This window comes from Parasteatoda tepidariorum, chromosome 1 (assembly GCF_043381705.1).
Source record: "Parasteatoda tepidariorum isolate YZ-2023 chromosome 1, CAS_Ptep_4.0, whole genome shotgun sequence".
Taxonomy (NCBI): Eukaryota; Metazoa; Arthropoda; class Arachnida; order Araneae; family Theridiidae; genus Parasteatoda; species Parasteatoda tepidariorum.
This window is the reverse complement of record NC_092204.1, coordinates 52,905,086-52,927,944: the sequence shown is the minus strand read 5'-3', so window position 1 is coordinate 52,927,944 and position 22,859 is coordinate 52,905,086. Positions and strand designations below refer to the sequence as shown.

Sequence of the window (22,859 nt, the reverse complement as noted above, 5' to 3'; positions counted from 1 at the left end):
TTCAGTATTTGCCATGAATCGGACTAGATGAACTTGATTGCTAGGGAGTGTACTTGCCCTACTTTCACACCATGCAATTAGAACGGTTTTGATATTAGATAAGAAAAATTATAGTTGGACTCCCAGAAGAATGCATTGAGATGAGTTAGTAGTGAGGACGCAGTTCCGTCAATTCCATCAAATTCAGGTTTTGCTAAAAACCATACGATTATTGTCAAAAGTTAAGAAATGCAATTCAATTGATGACGAAAAATCTAAAAAGAGTTTTATTTCGTTGTCTAAAAGGAGAGTTTTATTCCTTCGTCTGAAAGGGAATTTTTATTTCTTTGACTAAAAGGAGAGTTATTTCTTCGTTTTAAGAGTTATTTGCATTCCTTCGCCTGAAAGGAGAATTTCTTCCTTCGTCTAAAAGGAGAGTTTCATTTCTTTATTTGAAAAGGAGAGTTTTATTCTTTCGTTCCGAAAAGGAGAGTTTATTTATCATTTAAAGGAAGAGTTTTACTGCTAAGAGTGTGAAAATAAAAAATCTAACAAGACAGCGCTAAAATATATATCTTATAAGTAAATATGCATTATTCATCTATATTCAAAATTTCACTTTTCTACCTACACTGCAACTTGATTTGTGCTCATTTATAAATAAAAATAATGATAAATCTCTTCATTGAAACATAACAATTCTCTTCAAGCTATTTAATAAGTCAATAAAGAAAAGCACGCCTAAGAAGAATAGAGATCAAAGGGAGAAAAAAAGAGATAATAGCCCTTTTTTTGTTTTTGCGAAAGAAATTCTTTCAGGTAACCACTCATATAAGTGGCTGTTTCTTTCATTTTCATCAATACTTCAAAAGCAGTGATCCAAAAGTGATCCTCATAAAAATAATAATAATAAAAGAACTATGATACTTGGCTAACTTGATTTGAAATCGATTCGCCAAGAAACGTCCTCCCACATTTATCTCATAAATGCTATGTCGCGTGTTTCTTGGTAGTTTAAATGTCTCTAACTCGAGTTGAGTTGGTTTTTTTTAAAACTTGATAGCAGACGAGCAGTTTCTTATTTCTCCTTTCTTTCCCCATGAATGCGTGAGAAAAAGGGGTGGGGTGTGTTTTTTTTTCGATTTATTTTTTCTTTTCTATTGTTTGACGATTTTCAGATCGACATTTCTGTAATTTTTCTCCTCCACTCTCTCTTTCATCATATTTCAAGATCACGGTGCTTCCTCATATATTTTGATACCTACGTGTTTGGGACGCGTACATTTCGAAACGTCATAACAAATGCAGTTGAATGGCCTATACTTGACTGTTCACCAAAAAAATAAATACATAAAATAAAAATTGAGAAAGATGACAATAAAATAAATGCCTTTTTGTTCTTGCTCAGAACAAGATATTCGATTTTATTTTGAATCACATGTTTCCATGAATCGCATTCCAACAGACAGCGTCAAAAAAATATCGCTTTGTTTAATTAATTTTCATGGAATAAAAGTTCACTATAACATAAGTTCTCAACAGCAAACGGAATTGTTATTACACTGTTAGAAATTCATTAAATTAATCCTAAGCTAGTAAATGACATATTCTTAGAAAATGTAATCTAGAGGAGGTAGGCAGTTTTACGTATCTTGGAAGTATAATTAACAACAACGGAGGAACTGATGAAGATATACTAAATAGAGTAAACAAAGCCCGAAGCTATTCTCAATAAATTCTAAAAAAACAAAAACATAACAAATGTTTAAAAAATTAGAAATTTCAATACTTATGTTAAATTTGTCCTATATGAATCTGATACACTGCAATAAAAAAACATGAAAAAACTGCAAGTATTTCTTAACAACTATTTAAGAAGAATCTTGCGTATCAAGAGGTTCCATAAAATTTGACCGACACAATCCTGATTTTACGACTATCAATTTTCATTTCCGTAACCTTGTAATTTTGAACCCAAGCCAGGAGACAAGGGAACTCCTGGATCAACTAATGCAGCAAACTAGCCTTAGATTTAAAAAAAAAAAATTTTTCACTCAATGTTTATTTGTACAAATGCAGATAATTTCATACTATCCAGTATATAAGTTATACTATATAATTTCATACGCCGCTACTTGTAAGTATAATATTCACTATACATTCATAACATATAAATTCATATATATTGTCATTTCATGTACTGTATCTGCATTAGTTATAACTATACAATGCATAAACTATACATTCAGCACACTATTTAGTTTTAAGCATACTGTTCTTTATATATTCGCATCTATTCAGGTATAAGCATACTATTCATTATACAATCAGTGGTAAATATACTATTCACGTTTAAAGATCTACTTACCTTTATTTATAACCATATTGGGCGCATAAGTTTCACATATGTTTAATTAATAACTCACTATTCCCCATGCATATACATTTGAAGTTTTTTGTTATAGAAGAGAGTCAACTGATAATTTAAACTCTCACGCTATATTATTTTGGAAAACAATAAAATCGCGTAAATTCCAAAAGGCACAACCTACGTAGTTAAAATAAATTTATCGTTTAAGTGAACGGAACATTATGTACCCAAACGAGAATGTCTGAACTTGATGTACTGATATAAATTTTACAGATTATAATGTCGGAAAAATAATATTTAAACAGGCTGAACAAAACATTCTTCAAGCCATTCATTTCAATTCGGAATGAAGGGTTGTTGTAAAATCAAATGTCTTCATACTTTAATTCTTTTTAGGGATCTCAGAATAATTAATAAAACTTTCGATTTCGGCAGTTTTGAGAGAGATACGAAAAGTTAGCTATATGATCGTATTTATTCAGTTATAAGCACATCATTCAATATTTATGTTCTTAAACAGTCATTTGTAAGCATACTATTCAATATTTATGTTCTTAAACAGTCATTTATAAGCATACTATTCAATATTTTTGTTCTTAAACAGTCATTTATAAGCATACTATTCAATATTTATGTTCTTAAACAGTCATTTGTGAGCATACTATTCAATATTTATGCTCTTATACAGTCATTTATAAGCATACTATTCAATATTTATGTTCTTAAACAGTCATTTATAAGCACAATGTTCACTAAATATAGTAAAAAGTAATTTTAAATTCTACCGAAGTAAAACGTATTTTTTACAGAAAAGAACTGTTTAAAAAACGGTTTGTCTGTTTTTATAAACGGATAAAAACCGACATTTCAAATTCTAGTTTTTACCATGCTGTTTTGCTTATCGTAAGATAACTCTAAAATCGTATGATAACTCTTTTTTAAAATCATTTTACGATTATTTCTCATTCTCGCTTTTATGTTTTAGAAATTGTTTTAAGGTTTTGAACGTTGTGTATGTAAAATTATGATTCGAATTTTCTGTCAAGTTGATACTTTACCTGATTATTATATTTCTTTAGATATAACTTTTTAAGTTGCCAAACCTTTTGGTGGACAATTATAGTTTTAAGCATTTTTATTACACTTAAAATATTATTTCAATGAGTCAGACTTTTAAGATAAAAACAGTTTAAGAATTTTTTGTCATACTGAGACACTGAAGCTGCGGTAGCACAGGAGAGAACACGGCTCCTACTGAGCTGACTTAGATTCAAATCACAGCGTCGATCAAATCACAGCGTCGACTGTTGAAAGAATGAAGCCCTCGTCTCACACAAACCATCACTGAAAAAAATTTTACAGAGTTTTTTTTTTAAATAACAGCACAGTTAAAAAATTTTTACAATAATTGTTAAATAAAAACATGGGGTTGTATTAAAACAATATTTTTCTGTGAAATTAACGGTTTTACACCGGCAAAACAGCTGGTAGTTTTTTTCTGAAATTTTAACAGTTTTCTTCACGCTATATATTCTTATACATTGAAATTTCAAGCGTTATTATACCTTTGTTTATATTCACATGCATACTATCCACTATAAATTCACAAATATTTAGCACATTATTCTCTATGTATTCGCAGTAATTCAATTAATTATGAGCAAATTTCCGCCTATATACAATAGATTCACATACAGTCAGGAACAATCATGTTACGATCTATACATGTACAGTAGATTCACCTACATTCAGTTGTATTATTACCTACAATTCAAGACGGTTAAAATGTCATTCCAAAATTGAGGTAAAATAACCCGTAGCCGTCTGGTCATCCAACTAACTGTAAAGTTTATGGCAAAGAACATATTTTTACCTTTACGTTTTTGAAATCGTTTACAATTAGCATGGTTAAAAAATCATGAATACGAAACTAAATGTTTTTCTAGCCATTTTTAACTAGCATGGTTTCAAAACCATAAAAAAGAAATTTAATTGAACATAGGAGCTAGATTTTTCGTTAGGTAATGGGTATTGGAGTTAGGTTGTGGTAGAGTTTTGTTTCATTAAATGAATTGTGGAATGTAGTTTAATTATTTTATCTGGTTGTTTCACCTATCGTAAGAGATGGGAAATATTAGACTTTTTTGTGTTAGGAAAATTTATGATGCAGCCATCTATGTGTGAATGAGAGTATCTTATTCTAATGGTCCAGGGTTACAAATTNGGGGTGGTGTGTGTTTTTTTTTCGATTTATTTTTTCTTTTCTATTGTTTGACGATTTTCAGATCGACATTTCTGTAATTTTTCTCCTCCACTCTCTCTTTCATCATATTTCAAGATCACGGTGCTTCCTCATATATTTTGATACCTACGTGTTTGGGACGCGTACATTTCGAAACGTCATAACAAATGCAGTTGAATGGCCTATACTTGACTGTTCACCAAAAAAATAAATACATAAAATAAAAATTGAGAAAGATGACAATAAAATAAATGCCTTTTTGTTCTTGCTCAGAACAAGATATTCGATTTTATTTTGAATCACATGTTTCCATGAATCGCATTCCAACAGACAGCGTCAAAAAAATATCGCTTTGTTTAATTAATTTTCATGGAATAAAAGTTCACTATAACATAAGTTCTCAACAGCAAACGGAATTGTTATTACACTGTTAGAAATTCATTAAATTAATCCTAAGCTAGTAAATGACATATTCTTAGAAAATGTAATCTAGAGGAGGTAGGCAGTTTTACGTATCTTGGAAGTATAATTAACAACAACGGAGGAACTGATGAAGATATACTAAATAGAGTAAACAAAGCCCGAAGCTATTCTCAATAAATTCTAAAAAAACAAAAACATAACAAATGTTTAAAAAATTAGAAATTTCAATACTTATGTTAAATTTGTCCTATATGAATCTGATACACTGGTATAAAAAAACATGAAAAAACTGCAAGTATTTCTTAACAACTATTTAAGAAGAATCTTGCGCATCTAGTGGTTCCATAAAATTTGACCGACACAATCCTGATTTTACGACTATCAATTTTCATTTCCGTAACCTTGTAATTTTGAACCCAAGGCAGAAGACAAGGGAACTCCTGGATCAACTAATGCAACAAACTAGCCTTTAAAAAATTTTTTACACTCAATGTTTATTTGTAATGTTTACATGTAATAGTGTGAAATTATTTGTTATCATACAAATAATTTGTTATCATACAAAAGTATACATTCATAACATTCATAATTGGTTGTAATTCACTATACATTCATAACATATAAATTCATATATATTGTCATTTCATACATAATTTCATATACTGTATCTGCATTAGTTATAACTACACAATGCATAAACTATACATTCAGCACACTATTCAGTTTTAAGCATACTGTTCTTTATATGTTCGCATCTATTCAGGTATAAGCATATTATTCACTATATATTCTGTTGTAAATATACTATTCACATTTAAAGATCTACATTCATTTATTTATAACCATATTGGGCGCATAGGTTTCACATATGTTTAATTAATAGCTCACTATTCCCCATGCATATACATTTTAGTTTTGAAGTTTTTTGTTACAGAAGTGAGTCAACGGAATAATTTAAACTCTCACGCTATATTATTTTGGAAAACAATAAAATCGAGTAAATTCAAAAAGGCCCAACCTATGTAGTTAAAATAAATTCATCGTTTAAGTGAACGGAACATTATGTACCCAAACGAGAATGCCTGGCCTTGATGTACTTATATGAATTTTACAAGTTATAATCTTGGGAAAATAATATTTAAATAAGCTAAACAAAACATTCTTCAAGTGATTCACTTAAATTCGGAATGAAGGGTTGTTGTAAAATCAAAACTCTTCCTACTTTAATTCTTTTTAGGGAACTCTGAATAATTAATAAAACTTTCGGTTTCGGCAGTTTAGAGAAAGATACGAAAACTATATGATAGTATTATATGATTATATGATAGTTAGCTATATGATAGTATTTATTCAGTTATAAGCATACTATTCAATATTTCACATACAGTCAGGAACAATCATGTTACAATCTATATATGTACAGTAGATTCACCTACATTCAGTTGTATTATCACCTACAAATCAAGACGGTTAAAATGCCATTCCAAAATTCAGGTAAAATAACCGGTAGCAGTCTGATGATCCAATTAACAGTAAAGTTTATGATAAAGAACATTTTTTTTTACCTTTATGGTTTTGAAATCGTTTACAATTAGTATGGTTAAAAATCATAAATATGAAACTAAATGTTTTTTTAACCATTTTCAACTAGCAAGGTTTCAAAACCATAAAAAAGAAATTTAACTGAGCATAGGAGCTAGGTTTTTTGTTAGGTAATGGGTATTAGAGTTAGGTTGCGGTAGAGTTTTGAATTTATTAAATGGACCGTGCAATGTAGTTTAATTATTTTATCTGGTTGTTTCACCTATCGAAAGAGATGAGAAATATTAGATTTTTTTTGTGTTAGGAAAATTTATGATGCAGCCATATCTTATTCTAATGGTCCAGGGTCACAAATTGGGGATTGCAGGACACTGGAAATTCTTCATGCATTGAAGGGAATGTTGTGGTGTTGCTGGAGCTTGAACCCCCGTTCAGGCGATCATGAAATTGACAGATTATTCCTCTCGTCCATAATATGTATCAAACTGCAAGGAACTAAGTGGCTTCATTAGGTGGACTGAGTTGGTGCAGTGAAATTCTGGTTGTTTAACCGTATTAGATGGAAGGAGTTAATAAACACTTTTTCTCACAGTTTACAGCTTGAATACCATCTTATTGATGGTTATTTGACTATTTCGCTTGAATATGGTAAAATAACATTTAAATAAATTGTTATTTAACCATTTTTTCCTAGAAATGACTCGGCAATGAATAGGCAAGCATTGAATAAAAAAAAAATTCGATTTCAAAGCTATATCGTTTAAGTATGCATTTAACACAAAAAAAAAAGCCTGACCTTGATGCACTTATTTAAGTATGATAGATTATAATGCCAACGAAAACATTTTTTCTACTGAAATAAAACGTTTTTTGCGTGATTTAAAGTCGAAATGAAGTATAATTGAAAAATCATGTGATCTCTTCATATAAGAATTCAACTCAAAGTAAACTTGGAAATTTTATAGCAATTTTCTCTTTATCTCTGAAATACGTGGAAGTGGTACAAAGAGAATGACACCCCACGACCAGCGGAAAAAACAAACACGAACATATCTCAAGGCGAAATATGTTCCATTGTTCACCCTATAAGATCGCCCAGTCCCTACTCTAATCCGACGAGCAAATTGATCTAAGTACAAGATTAAAAATCTCTTTTCCTTGACCTCTAACTTTTACCTGGAACAATCTAAATATGTACGTCCAAGCGTTTCCTTTTTTCTTTCTTTTTTTTAAACTCGTTTCATTTTTGATTTACGATTTAGTATGTTTTTGTTCAGTTGGAATGAATGATTTGTTTGGATAATTTGCAACCGTTTTTCTTTTCCTATATTGATTCCGGAATTAAGATACATGAGCTTTAAGAGAATAGAAGCATAGAACGGTTGCTCAAAATGCGTTGTGTGCGAGAAGTTCTTTACCGGGTGTTTATTACATTGAAACAATGGTTTGAAGGGAATAAAATGTAATCGAGGTATTGCTCTGTTTGTTATCCGAAAATCACAAGGCATTCGTGCAAGTTAAACAGATAAATGAGCAGTAATATCAACAAATCAAACCTCTTAATAAGATAAATCGTTAAAATTCGTTACCGGTCTTCTGGGAAAAAGAAAACAATATATATATTTATTCATAAGATGAACTCGAAGAAAAAAATATTTTGAAAATAAAATTATAAGACTTTATTTTCAAAACAATTTAATTAATAAAATAAACAAACATAAAATATTCATGTTTTGGATATTAGAAACAAACTTACATTAGAAATACATCTGAGATTTTTTTCTGTATTTCTTTTAGCAGTGCCTTCAGTATTGTTTAGTGTAGTTGTGCATTAATATCTCAAAATATTCTGACAAATAGGCATCTTCTCTCTAATTCAGTATTTTTCATTCTTATTGTATCACATGTCTGTAAAAAATAATTTATATATTGTTTGAAAACATCCCAACAGCTCTCATATTATCATATACTATACTTTGAACATATATCGAATCTTATTTTACCATATTTAATATTATTATACCTTATTTTGTAAATTTATTCTACTAAAACTCACCTTGTACCAGCGAAATTCACAATACAGTTGTTTTCGGCGAATCAGCTTCATTTGCTGAATTGAACAAAAGTTTTTGAAATAATTTACATCAATTCTTTTCATTAACTATATAACAAAGGTTATAAAAGCAGATATAAAAATTTATAAATTTGCAGAATGTGATTCGAATATATTTATTCATAAATCAAGTGGGACAAATTCAATTTCCGCTAAATTGAACATTTGTTTGATTTAAATTATCAGTAAAAGTTTATTATTATTTTTTTACGAAAGGAAGTTTTCGATCCAGGCTTGTATGGTGGAGATGGAATATGGGGAGCATCTCATCGCTTGCTTCTTCTGTGAGCAGCTGAAATGATCATTGCTTGGCAAATGTTCAATTCAGTTAAATTGAATCATAAATTAAAAATTCTCTAAATTTGTATAAGGTCTTCTTTAATGAAATTTCTAGTTCCTGGTTTAAATAAATAAATGAGAAATTATCAACAAATCAAACCTTTAAATAGTAAAAATTCCTAACCGATTTTCTGAGAAAAAAAAGAAAACTATATGTATTTTACTCATTAGAAAGAAAGGGAAAAAATACTATTTAGTAAATAAAGTTACGACAAAAAATTTTAATGATAATTTTAATTAATAAAGTAAATATAAAGAATAAAATATTCCTTTTTTATGGATTTAAAAGCACATTTAGCTGCTTAATTATACAGTTAGCTTTAATTTAGGTTTTTTAAAAGTATTTAGTCATCAAATAAATATAACTGTCAATCAAATTACAATAGATCTGCGTTAACAATTAAACCTTCATTAGCATTCACTTCTTTACAAGTCTATTTTTTTATTCCAATAAGGTAATCGGCTCTTATACAAAACATATATAAGAAATATAAATTATATATTGTTTATAATTTGTATAATATAAATTTCTTGGATATAAAAAGTGAAACGAGTTTTTTCTATTAAAATTTTGAACTGATTCTCAGAATCAATAAAGAATGCATAAAATGTGTGTTTTAATTTTTAGAGAACCGGTATGCTATATAGTTATTTAAATAATCAGGGAATAAATTTCAAACTAAGTTTATAGTTGAAAACTGTTATTATGAAAATAGTAAGAAAATAAACCTTTGTTATCGTGCATTTTTTATAAAAAATATATATTACAACAGCTTTCCAACTTTAGAAAACAAGCCACTTTTTGCCACAGAATGACTTTTTATTCATAACGTATCGACTTATTTTTATTCAAAATAATAAAAAAAAACTACTACCTTCCGTAAAATCTTACATTTAAAGTAAATAATTGATCTTATAATGTATACACTATCTTACATAACAAAGAGATAGAGCAATATTTTAAGTATTTTTTTTAAAAAAACATTTTACTGTTTGAGATACTACCAGTTTTGCAACATTTTTTTTCCTTAAAAAATATTTTTATTAATAATTCTTTTTTTTTTTGTACATTCTTTTGAATTCAAACAATTTAGTAGTGGAGTAAGTATTCAAATATTAAGAAACTTACAACTTACATTTAAAGTAAATCGTTGATCTTATATATACACTATCTTACTGTGAAAAGTAATGGAGCAATATTTTCTAAAAAAACTATTTTACTGTTTGAGATACCACCAGTTAGGCGAAATTTTTCCTGCTTAAAAAACATTTAGATTTATTAATAGTTCTTTAATTTTTTAAACATTTTAATGAATTCAAACAATTCAGTAAGGGAGTATGTATTCAAATATTTATAAACTTGATCGCAAATGCTTTTTTTTATATTGTAATTTTATTCCTATTTCATTATTTGCAAAATGTAACCTAGCAGTCATGAAAAACTTTTTGAAACTCACAATTATATCAACCTATTACAAGAGATTTCAATCAATTCGTTGACACAGAATAACTTTAATTCAGAACGTGTCACGAATCGACTTATTTTTATTGAATAAAAAAAAAGTTCTTTTTAGTATTTTGCTGTTTGAGATACCACTAGCTTGGCAACATTTTACCTCCTTGAAAATTATTTAGATTTATTGACAATTCTTTCTTTGTAAATTTTTATGAAATCAAACAATTCCGTATTCAAATATTAAAAAACTGGATCGCAAACGTTTTTTTCTTCATATTGATATTTTATTTCATTTTCATTATTCGCAAAATGCAACCATGAAAAACTTTTTGAAATTCACAATTATAAAATCAGCATATTATCGCAAAAAACATTATTTTTCTTGACAGCAAAGCCTACGAAGAAAAGCTTTAAATGAAAAGTATGATTCTTAGAGCAAACGATCACAAACGTTAAACTTTTTTTTTAAATCGTTCTCTAATTTTTAAATATCTGCAGAATAAAAAAACTTTTTGAAATTTATAATTATGAAGTTAGCATATTATCGCAAAAAACATTATTTTCTTTACAACAAAGCCTACGAAGAAAAGCTTTAAATGAGAAATATATGATTCTTAGAGCAAATGATCACAAATGTTAAACTTTTTTTTTTTAAATTATTCTCTAATTTTCAAATATTTGTGGAAAAAATCAGATACATTTCTTAAAAAAGAAAAAAAAATGAAGAAAATCAGACAAAGGTTTTTAAACAAAAATTTACGTTTACATATTTTAAAAATTACAACGAACTAGCATCAGAAATTGCGATCACGTGAGGATCAATAATTTATTGAAAAATGTCTTCAATTATCGCTTTCTCGTTCTTTAATGTTTCTGTTTGTTAATCGCTTGCTTATTTATTTATTCTTTTGAGTATTTCTAATAAAAAAATTTATCAAAACCACAATAGATTCTGTAAGTTCAAAATTTTGAAATTTTCTTAATTTATTTTTACAAAAACTTAAGTAATATTTCAACTTAAGTAATATTTTGAGGAAACAGATTAACTAAGTTTTATTGGTACTTCAAAATAAATAATCTATGTAAAACTTCATAAAATTCTAATTAAGTCTAATATTTGCTTCGCAATTAGGATTCTATGTTTTACTACGTTATTATTCTTTTTTACTAAAATTTGAATGCACTGTAATTTTTAAAATGTTAGCAAAACATTATTCTTCTTACTTATAAGTTTTTAGAATATAATACAACTTTGTATTTAATTTTTTTTTTTACAGTTTCCTTTCAAATGAGGATATTATTGCTGCTTATAACAACCTATAGTCTGCTGCCTTGTATTTTTTCATGTAAGTACCATATAAACTTTTCAAGATATTAAATATATATGTTATTACTGTCACTGTATGAAATATTGGCATTCAATAGAATGTCTGGCATTTTTAGGCGAAGTGTATAAAAATTATTATATAGTTTGCCTAGTCATTCTATGGAATACCCAGGTAGTCTAATTAAATGATAAAAGCTGTTAAGAACACAGCATGAAATGTGAGAATTGTTTTATATTTTGCCTACATTGTTAGAAATTTCTCGGAAAAAAATGGTTAACGATTTATTTAATTGTTATTTTACCATATTTAAACAAAACAGTCAAATAGCCAATAATAAGATGAGATTCAAACTGTTAACTAAGAAAAAAAACCGTTTATTAACTGATTTCATCTAACACGGTTAAAAAACCAAAATTTTATCTCTCCAACTAATGAATATTTCCCTGCATTTGAGTAAATATTATAGCCGAGATGATTAATATGTCAATCTCACTTCCAACAGAACTGTGGTGCGGGTCCCAGCGTTGACACCACAATATTCCCTTCAATCCAAGAAGAGTTACCAATGTCATGCACTCCCTAATTTGTGCTGCCATCTACCCGTGAGTGAGAGTATCGTATTCTTATTGTCTATGGTCACAAATTGGGGAAAGTAGGACACTGGAGACTCTTCATGTGTTGAAAGGAAATGAAGGAAGCTTTCTGATGTTAACGCAGGGACTCGAGCTACCGTTCTGTTGGTCACGAGACTGACAGCTTAGCCCTCTCGGCTTTAATATGTACCAATCTGCAAGGAACTATGTGGGCTTCATTACTTGGATGAAGTTGGTGCCATAAAATTCTGGCTGCTTAACCGTGTTAGGTGAAAGCAGTTTATAAATGGTTTTTGTCACAATTAATAGTTTAAATACCATCTTATTTACGGTTATTTGACTATTTTGCTTCAATACGGTACAATAACAATCAAAAAAATTTTTATTTAACCATTTTTCCTAGAAATTTATAACAGTACAGCTCAAAAAGTGTTTAAAAACAGTTGGGGGTCGTTTATAGTAATCAATTATCATGTTGACGACTTGTAATAATAATTACATGCAATTACATGTTTTGACTACTTGTAATCAAGATTACAATAATATTCAAAACTATAGGAAGTTGTAATCACGATTACAATCATGATTACAGTTGTAAATCAAAATTATGATTTGCCGTAATCATGATTACGAGTAAATTAATTATTACAATCAATTAATGTAATCGAGTAAATTTTGTGCCAAACTCTAGTTTAAACTCTAAAATGAATACCAATACCAATAAAGCGTTCCTAACATTTCTGGCCTGTTTTTTAAATATATTTTTTCGATTGATTTGTTTCCATATGATCATGTGTCTGAAATCTAAAATGCAATAATTTTAAAAAATATGCTATAAAAAAACATCGCCGTTACGTTTTTCCAATCATAATAAGTACTTACTTTGGAAAGAGACCATTAACAGCTTATTTGAAAGAAAGGTAACAATAGATTTGAGGTCTTTTTGATATGGAGTTCGTTCGTTCGTTTTGAAATTCTTTGCTATCAAAAGTCGATTTTCTTAACATTTAATTTTAAAATTATTGACATACATACATCGCATATTAATTTCTTACTAACTAGATATAAGATGAAGATTAGACTTGAAATTCCCTAACAATCTCAAAACTAATGCTAGATGTTGAACATAAAAAGTGACCTTGTAAAATAGTATTCACCATGTAATGACCCCAACTCTGTCCTACCAGTGACCAAATCTGACAGACACAGAATAATATTTATTGTAATAAAATTGTGACAAGTTATTTTGAATAGAAACGAACGTTAAAAAGACATTCATTATCAGTAGTGTTTTGATTGTTCTTGAAGCTATTGCGGTTCAATTGTACTAATTACTTGTAACAATAGTCCGAAAAGAAGGGGTATATCATGGTCATATTAATATAAATTTTTTATAGAGTAAAGTATTCTATGAAAAGTGTACACCTGCATCATGGAACAAAAAAGAGATTTTTTTTAAACTTGTGAGTTTTCAGTGATTTTTTTGAAAATTTTGAAAATTTTCTCGTGTGATTGATTTTTAAATTTTTTAATTTATTGACTTACAACACAACTGTTTTAATTTTAGTGTTTTTTGTACAGTGCAAATACCCCCACAAAATTAAATTTTTTTTTTAATTTTAGCCCATAATTTGCCATTTTTGATCACTAAAATAATTTAATTTTTCCAATATTTATTGTTAAAATATTTGTTTCACGTATGTTAATACGACTGTTTGTTTTGAAAAGAAATCTTTCTGTGCATGCTATAATTTGAACCATACAGATAGAGAATTTTTTGTACTATACGGATTTTAGCCCACTAAATATGCCCTTAGCATATTTGAGTTATATCAAAAACTAATAATAAAAATTAAACTATTAAAAAAACAATTTTATTAGTTATAATAGAAAATTAATAAACTCAGACAATATCAATTCAATTGACAATTTTAATTGATATTTCTTATTTGTTTTCTCATGGTCTTAAATCTGTGTAATATAATATAATTATGATACTGTAACTTTCCAGCTATAAACACGCAAGCACCAACCCTAACTTTGCATCGAATCAGGTTTTATTTCAATTTAATTTATATTTTTTAGAAAACTTTCATTCCAGTATAAAGTTTTCTGCAACCCCAGTTGAGTTTTTATAGATGAATCAAAAGTTGTATTTTTTTTTGTTTGTTTCTTTTGTATTTATACAAATGAAGTGATGTAAGTGTAAAAGGAAGGACGTATACTAACAAATTTAAACTTATTCCACATTACATATTTCTACTTATCCATAAGGAAGTGATCTTCGTTTCAGAATAAATGTATACGATAAAATGAGTTTTCTGTTTTCAATAACATATGACATTGAGAAAAAAAGTCGGCAATCAAAAAATAATCGCATTTGTGATTTTAAATCAAATCAAAGATATATTTTTCCTATACAGTTTCGTCACTTTCATAAACATAGATCAAAATTGACGATAATGTAAGTAGGAAAGGAAGAAAGTGTGATTCTTCCACGCATTTTACAACTTCCTAAATCAATAACGCAAAGAAAAGTATTCTTCGTTGCAGAACAAATTCATACCAAAGATGAGTTTTTTGTCTCCTAATAAGACATGATACTGAAAACAACAAAGGTCAAGCAACCAAAACTGACAAGAGGAAACGAGGGTGTGATGCGCTTATAAATTATCTTATTAGCAGAATTTATGCAGATTTTTGGGCAGTTTGTCATGCTCCTGAGTAGATTTTACGAGTTTTTCCAACTTCTGGCGGAGAATTTGGAAAACAATTCGAGGAATTCTCATCAGACGGAAACAACGGAATTGCAATGGCTCGGATCACTGTTTCTTCGACAAAACTTTTATTTGGAATATATCTCACGCATGGATTAAGGACATACATTCGGAAAGTGTTTGAAATATTCTATTTAAGAAAACGCATGAGTTGATTCTCGAAAAGATGAAAATCAGGTTTTATTATCAAACTTTAAAAATAATTTGCTTTTTTAGCGTGGAATTGTTTGTGTTTTATATATATCCGCGTCATAAAGTTGGTAATAATCCATTATCTAAAGTGCGATAAGGTTTTTAAATTATTTGGATGTATTTGAAAGCTCATTATTTCACGCGAAATTTCGATATGGAATTTTTTTTTTATATTTACATTTGCCATCAAATTACTTCAGCTATATCTATTGCTTTCGCTTTAAATTGGAAAGAAATGCAACACGAAATTTTCTGCATAACGCAGAAAAAGAAAAGAAAATCTTCTTTCTAAAGGGTTCTTTCTCTAAACAATCATTATTTTCCAAAAAATAATGTCTCAGAAATGTTTTTATTTAATTCCTAAAAATTCAAAATGTACTATTTTTTGCAATCATCATCAAAACTTTACTGTCGCTTTTCTCGAATTCATCTTTTTAATGATAGAATAAACAAATTGTTAAAGAAAAAACACTTTATAATTTTAAAACATCGAATGTTACATTCAGACTTTTTACTTAATGCCTAAAAAATGACTCTATTACACTAAACATTCTGAGTCCAATGCACTAATGTTTCACTTAAACAACAAATTCTGCATTAAATTTAAGAAATCTTTTGAGAGTTTTATTGTTTATATCACTCTTACGAAATGTATATAAAGATTGAATGTAAAGATTAGTTATCGCTGGAAATAAAGTTTCAAAAAAAAAAAATTCGAAACATTTTTCATGTGAAAAAGGGATTATTACAGCAATAATCCACTTATAGCATAAAATTCGCATCAAAAATAAGCTCAGATGGGATTATTAGAACAATACAACTTTTGAAAGTGTAGGTTTGTTTTTTCAAGTTTAATTTGCTCTAAAACGAATGTATATCATATGAAATCAAAACTGATCTTCATGCATGAAGTAATGTTTAAGATACGCTAATTTATCTGTAGGAAATCTGAAAAATAGTAATATTTGAATGAAAAGAAGTAACGAAAGCTAATAAAAGACGTAACGAATAGATAAAAAAAAGTGAATACATAAATTTTGGACTTTTGTTATGATTTGCCGAGTATTTTGCCCAAAATCAGGATATTCAACGATTTTTCAACACATTACATAGGAGGAATTTTAATCATAGATTTGAGTTTTCAACAGATGAGTTCCTTCAACGCTGCTCTTAATCAACCAACTTTGACTTCTGGGATTAATCCGTATTTTTAAAAAAAAATTCAGAAATACAGTGAATGATCTTTTTTAGCATCCCATTCATGTCCTATTGTTCAGAAATCAATTTTTCGAAATGTTCTTNACAAATTCAGCATTAAGTTTAAGAAACCTTTTGGCAATTTTATTGTCTTTATCACTATTATGAAACGTTTATAAAGATTGAATGTAAAGATAAGATATCGCTGAAAATAAAGTTTTAAAAAAAATTTGAAACATTTTTCATGTGGAAAAGGGATTATTACAGCAATAATCCACTTATAGCATCACATTCGCATCAAAAATAAGCTCAGATGGGATTATTAAAGCAATACAGCTTTAGAAAGTGTAGGTTTGTTTTTTCAAGTTTAATTTGCTCTAAAACGAATGTATATCATATTAAATCAAAACTGATTTTCATGCATGAAGTAATGTTTAAGATACGCCAATTTACCTGTAGAAAATATAAAAATAGCAATATGTAAATAAAAGAAGTAACTAACGCTAATAAAAGAAGTAACGAATAAGTAAAAAAAGTGAATAGACTTTTTTTATGATTTGCTGAGTATTTTGCCCAAAATCAGGATATTAAACGATTTTTCAACACAGGTGGAATTTTAATCATAGATTTGAGTTTTCTACGGATGAGTTCCTTCAACGCTGCTCTTAATCAACCAACTTTGACTTCTGAGATTAATCCGTATTTTTTTTAAAAAAATTCAAAAATATAGTGAATGATTCTTTTAGCATCCCATTCTTGCCCCATAGTTTAGAAATCGATTTTTTGAAATGCTCCTGTTGTTAATGATGCTAAATGATTATAACTGATTATAATGATGACTTAAATGATGATAACTCAAAGTTAAATGATTATTCGAGAAACCTCTCTAACATTCCTTCAAATTGAAAAACTATCACGATATATTTGGTATTTATATTTTGAAGATAATCCCGATAGTAAAATTGTGATATCTCCAAGCACAAAATTCCTTTTATCTTCTCACTAATACGAAATTTTAAAATATTTCAAAATATAGTATTCAGAAAAGTTTTTTTTTTTCATTTAGTGCATCTACAGTTTGAAAAACGCTTATTGTTCCATCAAAGTTAAATGGTTATTCCAAAATCCCCTCTGACATTGATTTAAACTGAAAAACTCTCACGATACTTTATTAAGTATTTATATTGGAATGATAATAACGATAATAAAATTGTGATATCTCCCAGTACAAGAAAAATTTCTTTTATCTTCACAATAATACGAAATTTTTAAATATATTTCAAAATATAAATTTCAGAAGCGTTTTTTTCCTTTAACACAACTACAATTTGAAATGCGTCTATTGTCCCATCCATGTTCAAAAGTTAAAGGATTATTCCAGAAGCCTCTCTGACATTGATTCATATTGAAAAACTCTCACGATACTTTATTAAATATTTATATTGGGATGATAATCACGATAGTAAAATTGTGATATCTCCCAGAACAAGTAAAATTTCTTTTATCTTCACAATAATACGAAATTTTTAAATACATTTCAAAGTGTAAATTTCAGAAGCGTTTTTTCGTTCAACACATCTACAATTCGAAATACGTTTATTGTCCAATCAAAGTCAAATGATTATTCCAAAAGCCTCTCTAACATTAATTCAAACTGAAAAACAATCACGATACTTTATTAAATATTTATATTGGGATGATAATCACAATAATAACCACAATAATAAAATTGAGATATCTCCCAGCACAAGTATAATTTATTTTATCTTCACAACAAAATGAAATCTTTAAATATTTCAGAAGCGTTTCATAATTTAGAAAATTACATTACAATTCAAAATGCGCTTATCGTTTCATCTTAGTTCAAATGGTTCTTTAAGAAGATTCACTAACGAAATCCAAATTCTTTGATCTCATTAGGGTGGCTCAGAGGCAATCAGGCTTTGTACAGTTGCTTGTTTACTTTCACTTTCAATAAATTATATGCTTGAAGAACTTCTTCCCGGATCTCGTTTGAAGAGGCTTGCCCGCTAGTGAAATCATCTTATCCTAACTCGCTGAAGATCGGTTTACCCAATTAGTTCCTTTAAACGCTACGGAACTGTATTGTTTATTTTAAAATATTTTTTTATGAGATTGCAATCTTCACATTAAACCCGGTAGCAGAAATCTTCCAGCACTGCAGAACATCAAAGTTTCTGCAGATTTTTTTAAAATTTCTTTACGGAATTAAGATATTATCACAACACATATCGAAAATGTCTGTTAAAACAAAGGTGAGCTTAAATTAAAGAGCATGGTTGAAAAGCTTGGATAGGGTACAAATTAGCCGCAAGACTTGTCAAGAAGAGATGTATGCCCCATGAAATTTTCAGTTATTTTTACTTTTGAAAGAACAAAAATTTTTCAGCCGATGTGAATTTGTGGTGAAACGGAGCGGCTGTCCGCCTTCTGATAAAGTTGTTTGGTATTCAAAGACCTTGTCACTCATTCTCTTTTCTAAAGACGTAGATAACAATTTAATATGTCTTATTCAACTCATAAATTACCAATTTTTTTTTATTTAAATTAACTTTTTTTATGAGAAAAAGACTTTTTAAAAACAAAACACTTTAATTGATATTTATAATTTTTAAATTTAATTATACGGATTATTTAAAAAAATACAGCATTTACATTTTAATTTACAAAATTTTTTAACTTGATTTTGACATTTCAAAAAAAAATTGCAAAATTTTATTTAAATAATCCGTATCACTAAATTAAAAAAATCAAAGAAAAAAATAAATGTTTATTAATTTTTTTGTTTTTAAAAATTTAATTCTTAAAAAATTTTAATTTGCATTGAAAAATAGTAATTTAAAAATTGAATTAAACATATTAAATTGTTATCAACAAATTTAAAAAAGAAAAAAAGAGAAAAAATTTAATCTTCCTTGCTGGGATCTGTACCCTGAACTTCTCTTGCAGAAAGTGGACTACTTAACCGTTACTTCAACTACACTTATAAAGTTTTTGACATCTTAAAAGTAAATGAACTTACACTTTAATACGGCATTAAGAAAAACAGTAAGTTTTATTTACTGCGCATAAGCTGCAAGTAAATAGAACTCATAAAATAAGTTCCAAATGTAGAGAAAAAATGGAAACAATTACAGAACAATGAAAAAAGGGGGGAAAAAGAAAAATAATAATAATAAAAAAAAAATTAATAAAAATCTGGAAAATAATATTTTCTGGATTTATTTTCCGAAATTTTATTAATTTCTTCCCTTTTTTCGAATTTTTTTTCCTCCGGTTTCTTGTTATTTTTATTGTTATTTTTATTGTTCATTTTCATGTAATTTCTGTAATTTTTTCCGTGTTTTCTCTAAATTTTCAGCTTATATATATACATATATTTCCCTTTTTAAATTTTAAATTATTTCATTCGTTTAAACGGGAATTGAAAGCGTTATAAATCTAATTATGCATAGTTAAATCAAATTAACTATGCAAAAGCAAAAATACTACTGAAAACATCGTGCCGTTAAGAAATAAGAAAAAGTTCACTTCTTTAAATTTAATCGAGCTGAGCTGTGTTTAATTAAGCCATTACAAATTATTCAGTTAACCATCGTCGTTTTTTTTTCTTCTTCTTTTTGTCGGAATGAAAAACAAAGCTATTGATGAAAACATTATTTGATATTTAAAAACATTTTAAATCTAATTTTCCATATTTGTTTAATAAAAATAATTGCCATCGATCACTTTCTGTTTTATCTGGAAGTTAAAAAAAATTACTTGATGGCTTATGCAAGTTAAGATTATAAAACATATACATTTGGTGTTCAGTTAATAAAACCAAAATCTGCGGTATTTAAACCATTCATTTGGTAATTTTTCATATGATAAAGGTTTAACGGAATATCCGGTTTTCGACATAATAGTTCTTTTTATCATACATTTAGTAAAGGATGCAAAACTGAAAAGTAAATTTAACCGAATAAGTGGTTTTTAGGCCATGCTCTAAGGCATAGATTCTCAACCTTTTTAATGTTGCCGCCCCCTTAATAAGCAAAAAAAATATCAACGCCCCCCTTTGTGATAATCCAGTTATTTAGAGCATGAGGACGGAGGGGGTGTGCTGAATTATTAGACGCATTTTTAGGCAATTTTTTAAACGTTAAATTTGCTTGTTTTTTTTTTAAAAATTTAATGTGTGCGTTAATTCAATAATTTTCTCCAGGCTGGTAATCACAGTCTATTTGTCATAATAAAAATAAATACGGTAATGAAAAAAAAATAGTACAACAAAGAAAACTATACTTAAAAAGAGTCACCTGTTCTTAATTAGATAATTAAAAAAACACCCAAAAATAAAAGTAGTATCAACGAAACAATCAAGTTACTATGTCAGTGGAATGATTGTACTTGATGGTTCATAGCCAATTTCTTCACGTTCGGCTCAATATTTTTGCTGAGGTGAAGACGCAAGTCCCCTCGTTGCATTCATGTCTATTTCTCTTTTTCGTGACTTGATCCATAACAGCACTGAATCCACGTTCGACGAAGTAGGAGAAAGGGAAGGAAATTGAAAATAAGAATGAATTTTGACAGTCCAGAGTCGAGGCAACTGATGTTACCTTGAAGCCAAAATTCTGTGAGTTATCACCATTTCAAAGCTTCATTAGTTGAAAGTTTGACCGATTCCTCCTGAATCTGAACCTCTTCTGTTTCAATATTCAAAAAAGGGTTAATAACCCATTGAAGGAAACAGAACAAAACATACTTATAACTGTCAGAAAAGTCCATGTGCAAAGAGTCAAGATGTTAACTATATTCTTGTGTATCATCAGAGGAAATTTCGCCATTCTTTTCAAGATACGATAAGATTTGAAATTGGTTGAACTCATTCCAACCAAATTTCTGCTACCAAAAAATAAGTTTTTTTAGAAATGTAGAAATAACTGATTTCATAGAGATCAAATTGAGTTTGTCACCTTGAAGTTGCAAATTAACACCATTTAATTTTGCAAGTAAATCCACCAACGTCTATCTTAAATTCTAGCAATCTGTCTCTCAGAGCTACATTCTGTCTTCGAGGAACTCAAGCACAGAGTCAAAAATATTCAAGAACCTATTGAGACAAGGCTCCTTTGGAAAGCCAGCGAATCACGGTGTAGTAGCAAGCGATATTCTTCATAGTTTTTCTTAAACAGCTGTCTGAGTAATCAATCATTGAGAACATTACTGCGAATTTTGTTTGCAGCAGATATAACATATTGCAATGACTGATGCAAACGGTAGCTGAGGTTTTTTCTTATTAAATACTGACTGTGAATCACGCAGTAAACTGCTAAAATATCTGGTACCACCCTCTTCAAAACGGCGAAAAACCCACCATGTCGACCCACTATTGCAAGGGATATTTTTGATTAAATCGGATGAGGCTGGATAGTGTAAAACTGTTCCTAAAACTTCATTAACAGCCGGCAGTATCAATTCTTTGCCGATGGCATGACATTTCCCAGATTTAGCAATTAATTTTGATATATTATAAGAACTTATCAAACCATCATTGCATTTTTGTGATTAGGTTGTCAGTAAGTCTGAGGCTAAAGGTGCCTTCAGAAACTTGTCTTTGATATTCAAGAAAAATGGCAAATCTTTATTTTGTTTGTGAGGATGAATATTTTGCAAATGCTTCTGCTAACGAGAAGGCTCCATTGTCTCATTATATTAAACTTTGTTATAAAATAAATTCATGGGTAGTTGAGTGTTCGAGGGCGATTGAACAAATCTAAACTTCAAGTACGTGACACTGTATTGAATGCACTTCTTTATGTTAACCGACATTGTTGGTGGCATCAAAATACGAATGAAAGAAAATCAACTGTTTTTTCAAATTAATAAATAATTTACGATTAAGAACTAATTCACAAACGTACCTGACCAAATAAACAATGAAATCGAATCGAAACAGGGTAAAAAACTGCTAGGAAGCAAACTAAACCATCATAAGAAACACGGGTCAAATCGAACATTTTTACAAAAAGCGCATGCACTTTAATTCTCACCAAATGGCTGAAATGAGTCAGAGGCAAAAACTACTGACTCATGCGCTGCGCTGTGCTTACTTACTTACTTTATTTAAAAACAACTGGGCACCTGGACCGCGCAGCGGCCCCTATCCCATTCATCATGAAATTACAACAATGAGTTAAAAACATTTTGAATATAAGCAGTCGTTGTGGTAGCTTTACAATAATATTACCATGATTAGAGAAAATACAAACTTGAACAGAGATATTTACAGTAATTGCCA

General features: G+C 28.6%; 1 protein-coding gene across 1 annotated transcript in view; it reads left to right on the top strand.

Moving 5' to 3' along the window:
- The window catches only part of LOC107452034 (uncharacterized), a 151,644-nt gene that overhangs the window by 70,778 nt on the left and 58,007 nt on the right, over positions 1–22,859 (top strand). Inside the window, exon 2 of the mRNA XM_043044315.2 lies at positions 11,743–11,811. Coding sequence (XP_042900249.1) covers positions 11,743–11,811 — 69 coding nt within the window. The remainder of the gene's footprint in view (positions 1–11,742; positions 11,812–22,859) is intronic.